The 5,496-nt window shown below is 39.7% G+C and overlaps 1 protein-coding gene across 1 annotated transcript; it reads right to left on the bottom strand.

Moving 5' to 3' along the window:
* Nucleotides 1-1,714: 1,714 nt before the first annotated feature.
* On the bottom strand, nt 1,715-4,373 carry LOC145015702 (cell division cycle 20.2, cofactor of APC complex-like). The gene is made up of 5 exons (XM_078974174.1): nt 3,956-4,373; nt 3,553-3,825; nt 3,200-3,469; nt 2,540-3,121; nt 1,715-2,450 (listed from the first exon to the last, which is right to left on the bottom strand). The coding sequence occupies exons 1-5, from the start codon at nt 4,049-4,051 to the stop codon at nt 2,307-2,309; spliced, it is 1,365 nt and encodes a 454-aa protein (XP_078830300.1). The 5' UTR covers nt 4,052-4,373; the 3' UTR covers nt 1,715-2,306.
* Between the last annotated feature and the right edge of the window lie 1,123 nt (nt 4,374-5,496).

Genomic DNA, 5,496 nt, shown 5'->3' with positions numbered 1-5,496 from the left:
ATTGCCAGTCTTGCTTGTCACTCCCTTGCCAACCCTACCTGGCGCTCCTTTTTCGGCCTTTCCTGATGCGCGCCAGCCAATCTTGTCTGGTGCGCGCCCGTTAGCCTCGTCCGACGCCTTCGGTCGGTCTTGCTCAGCTCCTTGCTAGCTAGGCCTAAATTGGGCTGGCCCAAGGCCTGACCTAATTATCCTTGAGGTATTGTCCCCTATAAAGTGAACAATATCTCCTCCATGGAGAGGGATCTTCCCCCTTGGCCCAGCCGCCACCCTCCGCCTTCGGCCACCATACTCTACGCCTTACACCAAGATGGTTCTCACCTCTACCAGCTGATCTAACTTGATCGTCGAAGCCTGCTCTCATGGCACAATCATTAGAGCAACTCTAACGACTTTGCTTTGTGATTTCTAGATCTCCACCACAACAAAAGACTAGTAGAGGTGGTGCAAATTTATGTTGCATCACTCTTAAACCAAAGCTCTGATACCAACTTGCAAAATCCCAAAAATTAAGGAAAAAATTTTCATTTTTAAATCAAGTGAAATCATTGTTTTCATAAAAAAAACCCAAATCAAAACCAACTGTTTACAAAACATCGTTCTCAAAAGTAGAAATCATATAATAGAGTGTCTCAATCAGTATCGTCAAAACCAAGAGGATGTGCATGATCACGCCTTTGCTTTTCCCACAAGTACCTGAAACATAAAACTAAAAGTGTAATTCAAAGCTTAGTGAGTTCCCCCAAACTACCAAACAGATATACATAATGCATATTGGGTTCACAACCTCCCAGTTAGATTACCCTATCCCACAACCTCCCTGTTGGATTGCCTTGGCCAACCTCCCAGTTGGATTGCCCTACATATAACATAATGGATCCATAACCTCCCGGTTGGATCACCCTTGCCCTTAACCTCCCAGTTGGATTGCCCCGAGTTTGATGGCTTACAGCACAAAGCAGTACAGCCTCAACCCACCCTCTCATGTCGACATATACAACAGATAAACACATAACCAGTCAATCATATAGACAGGTAATTCTACTTAGTGGGTCGGCATTGGTGCCCTTCTGCACACATGTAGAGTGAGGAAAACTCACCTCTCGGTCTAAACAAATAGCTGCTCCGAATATCAACTCTATATCAAATAGTGATCAATCTCAACTACAATTCAAAATACCCAAAATACCCTTAAGACAACTTGATCAAAATATAAAAGTCCAAAAGCTAAGGCGTACTCAAGGTCCGTGACCTGGGCTTTGCGTACGCTGGCTGGATGCAGTCCTTCCGATAAGGGCTTATTCCATCCATTAAGTGTTTTCGTCCAAATGCAGATCTAGCCCCCAAATATCATTTAAGTAATAAAGTAACTTTTTAACTCATTTAGGGGAGAGCATGCTTGGGTACGCCCAACGTACACAAGCAACGTTTTTTCATTAAAGTGTCATGGTCCATATTTGCAAACATTTCTCACACCAAGGGTAAGTACCAAAACTTCCTCAAAGACTCCATCGTTTTCCTCCTGTCCATTCTCCCATTACGTGTCTCGTGACTTTGACTTGTGTCAAGTCGTGATCGTTTGGGCATTTTACCTAATCCAACAGTTTATGATCAAAAAGTTACTAAGATGCAAGTCGCTAATTGTTTTTAATCGCTAATGTAGAATCATAGAACCTCAAAGAATCACATAAAATTTAGAAATTGTTGAACATAGCAGTTGGAGGAACACCATTGTCATTGGAAATCTTCAAAGAAACAAGTTACAGTTTCTTTGTGGATAGATTGCTACATGAATGACAAGTGAATGATAATTTATTTCATCACATTTTACACACTTGGTGAGAAAGCAGCAGGAACGCTGTTATTTGAGGTCAAAAACATAATCAAAATTTATTACATCCAAAAATGAGTTATCAATCAAAATCCTTGAATGAGTTTCATATCTTCTTCAAAAGCTCTAAACTCAAAGTCCTCTTTGAGTTTCATATCTTCTTCAAAAGCTCTAAACTCAAAGTCCTCCTTGCTGCATCATTTTATTGATTCCTCTCATTGATGGCTGGAAATATATATCCAGAAAATCAACTTGGCCCTGGGTTTCCCTTTTCTTTACCAAACTAATGCCACATCTCATCATCATCATCATCATCATCATGTAATAACTTGGCCAGTTTGATTCCGGCTGTTTGTTCTTCATTCAATCCAAGCCTGATCCATATCTTTAAAAGTCCTTCAACGAGTTCTGGTTAATTCCAGGCTGTTCTTCATTCAATCCATGGCCATTGCGTGATATATATATGAACGTAACGTAATCAACGAATACGGTTCAAGTGAGCAAACGGCTCAGGGGCAGCCTTGGGGGCAGCTTTTGCAGCCACTTCTGGGCTCCCAAAAACATTCCAAAATCTCAACGTCTCATCTCCTGCAGCAGATGCAACTGTACATCCATCCGGGCTCTGCATACATGTCATCATCTTGTTAGAAAACAAACTACTTATCAAATTACCTTCTTCTTTTTTCTTTTGACAACAAAATGTATGTATACCTGTGCCATGAAAAGAACTCTAGACGTATGTCCTGTAAGCTCCGCCATCTTTACCATCGACGGGTACTTCCAAAGAGTCAACTGGTTCTGTGTAAACCCATGAGAGCTCAACAGCTCACGTTCATTTTTGTTCCACAATAGAGCACACACCTGCGACCCTGTGTCCACCGAGTTCAAGCAAGCGCCAGTGTGCGTGTTCCAAAACTTTATACACTTGTCACCACCTCCGCCTCCTGAAGCAAGAAGGTTACCCTGGAATGGGCACCATGCAAGAGCTTTCACCGCAGCTGTGTGATCCTCCAGTCTATGAAGCCATTGAGTTGGAGAATTACTGGAAGCCGTTGATCTGTCCCATATGTGAAGAAGGTTGTCGTTTCCACCACTGGCTAACTGCTGCCCTGAAGCAGACCATTTCAGCCCGCAGACTTCTTGGTGGTGGCCGCTGTAAGTATCGACTATATGCGATCTGATTCTAACATCGTTGTTCACAATCTGCCCATCCATTCCTCCTGTTGTCAAGATATGGTTGTTCCAATCCAGAGCTCCTACTCGAGATTGGTGGCACCCTTTCAGTGTTCTCAGCTGTACATTTTATTTAAACACAAACATTTAGAAATTCCATGTAAATCATCAACTACTTGAGAGTATTTTATAATTTACCAGTCTGTTTGATGTAGAATCCCAGAGCTGGACATCGGAATTGTTTAAGCCCACGGAGATGTGGTGTCCATCGGGTGCCCATTTGACACTTGTGACAGGTCCAGCCTCATCTTCTACAGTAACGAGCTCTGAGGTATTACCATCAGTAGCATCCCATAGATACACTGTGCTCCCTAGAGCTATCGCCAAGACATTGCTGCTTCCCCAATCCAACAAATTCAAGTAGTAATCATCCACAAGATCAGGAGCATCCAATGTCCTTTCGGAAGTCTACACACCAAAAAAAAAACCATAAGATTCAATTCCTGAAGCAGAGATTAGATTTCTAAAACACGAACGGAAGGAAAACTGACCTGGGGAATGTATCTACGAGCTTTTGCAGGTTTTGACTGTTGAACGGAAGTAGAGCAGTCAGAAGGAATTGCGTCCATTGGGGTTGGAGGCTTGTTCTTGAAGGCTAGAATTCTTGTTCTGTTCATGTTAAAGCTTTCCGCCAAATGCTTCCTGTACGCTTCCTTAGAAGGTGAGCTGGCCATTGGATTTTCCTTACCTTTTTTTGCTTCGTTTAGCATGTAATGAGCATAATCAAAATCCATCGCTGATCTATTTGGTATGAATCTATCCAACTACACACAATCAAACAAAAGAAAAAACCTAATTCAAAAACTTGATTCAAGTAACAAGATTCAGCAAAGATGTGAATGAGCTATATGAATATAATCAACAAAAGTCATCAAAGAATAGGGAAGCAATTACGTTTTCACGAGAATTTTTTCTTTGAAGGAATTGCTCCTGAAGGGGGCATCGTGATTGTGACTTGGTAGCTGAAGAACTTACAGATCCTGCATCCATAACTTTAGTAACAACAAAGATATATATATAAACAAAGATAGAGAAATCAGAAAATCCTGCAAAAAAGAGGTTAGGTAAAGAAAGAAATCAACAGAAATAGCAATTAAAGAATCAAAGAACAATTGAGAAAAATTAGAGAGCGCTGTCAGATCCTGCACAGATGACGAAGGCGATTGCAAGAAAGAGAGGAGGGGGAAGAGAGATCGATTAATGCTTGTGTGATTAAGCTAAGAGAGAATTTAGGGGTTTATATATAAACGAAAAACTAGGGTTGGTGACGGCGTTTTTCAGTAGTTTGCTGCGGCGATGCTTAACGGCTACTAAGTTTCCAATGTATCCGTTGCAATTTGTTGTTACCAATATACCCTTGGCACTTGGCGCCCAATTCCAAACGAGAGACACGCGGAACGGGCCATAAAATCACAACTATTATCATTTGGGTTTTGTATCGGGGGTTAATGTGATAAAACTCCCACTATTTTATATTTCCTCTGTAGTAAAATTATAGTTCTTTTTTTATTTTCTTAAAATAATATTAGTTCATTTCTAAAAATAAATAAAAATTTTATCAAAATACTTTATCATTACTTAACCAACCAAGTATTTAACGGAATATCAATTACAAAGTAAACACAAAACTGTCATTTTATTGTATAAAGTTAATGGTAATTAATGTTTCTTTAATCTATGTGTTTTTGTTTGTGAAAAATATTTTTAGGACAGGAGAGTAGCTTCTTTCTAATTTACTCCGATGTCTTTTTGGGACTTAATTGACAATAAAACTTTACTAACACTTCATTAAATCTTCCTTATCAAGTTAAAAACAGGTAAAACCTTGTCGTAAGTTACAAAGACATTTGTGTTTCTTTATCTTCCTAGCGATCAAACGAGCACATACTTAGAACATATTTTGCAAAACATCACACCAAGAATACACATAGTAGACACAATGAGAGGTGAATCTAAGGGCTTTAAAGCATTTCTCTATAAAACTCTCTTCTCAAATGCAAGAAGATTATCATCATGGTCGTTGAAAGTTCAAGTGTTTGCAATAGCATCAACATCAAGAAGAAAAATGAGAAAGAACCAAAGGAAACCTACATAGCAAACAAGGAATTGGATGATGATGTGATCAATTTCTCATTTTTTGGATTTTGAACCCTAAACCTCCAAACATGCATGTATATGTATGATGATTCATTTATTAACATGTTATGTGATGATAACATGTTCAGAGGCATTGAATGATACACAGACGATGATGGTGAAGCTGATATTAACGAACCTGAAGATCAAGGTCACCTCGAAGATGAAGATAAACTTGAAGTTGGAGTAGAATACATGATACATGATCCTACTGTAAAAGGGAACAAGATTAAACCATACGTAGGAGAGCTATCAGAGTCCCATGCACAACTGAGGTTTGCGCTTACTAACTATGATGT

Source organism: Lactuca saligna, chromosome 9, assembly GCF_052625555.1.
Source record: "Lactuca saligna cultivar CGN05327 chromosome 9, ASM5262555v1, whole genome shotgun sequence".
Lineage (NCBI taxonomy): Eukaryota > Viridiplantae > Streptophyta > Magnoliopsida > Asterales > Asteraceae > Lactuca > Lactuca saligna.
Note: the sequence above shows the minus strand (reverse complement) of the source record. Positions and strands in the feature narration are given on the sequence as shown.

Bases quoted from the DNA above. Each gene is read 5' to 3' on its own strand.
- LOC145015702 (XM_078974174.1), bottom strand. From the start codon at position 4,051: ATGGATGCAGGATCTGTAAGTTCTTCAGCTACCAAGTCACAATCACGA. The intron at 3,826-3,955 runs GTAATTGCTTCC...GATTGTGTGTAG, and splicing joins GAAAAAATTCTCGTGAAAAC to TTGGATAGATTCATACCAAA. The intron at 2,451-2,539 runs GTATACATACAT...ACATGTATGCAG, and splicing joins GAGTTCTTTTCATGGCACAG to AGCCCGGATGGATGTACAGT.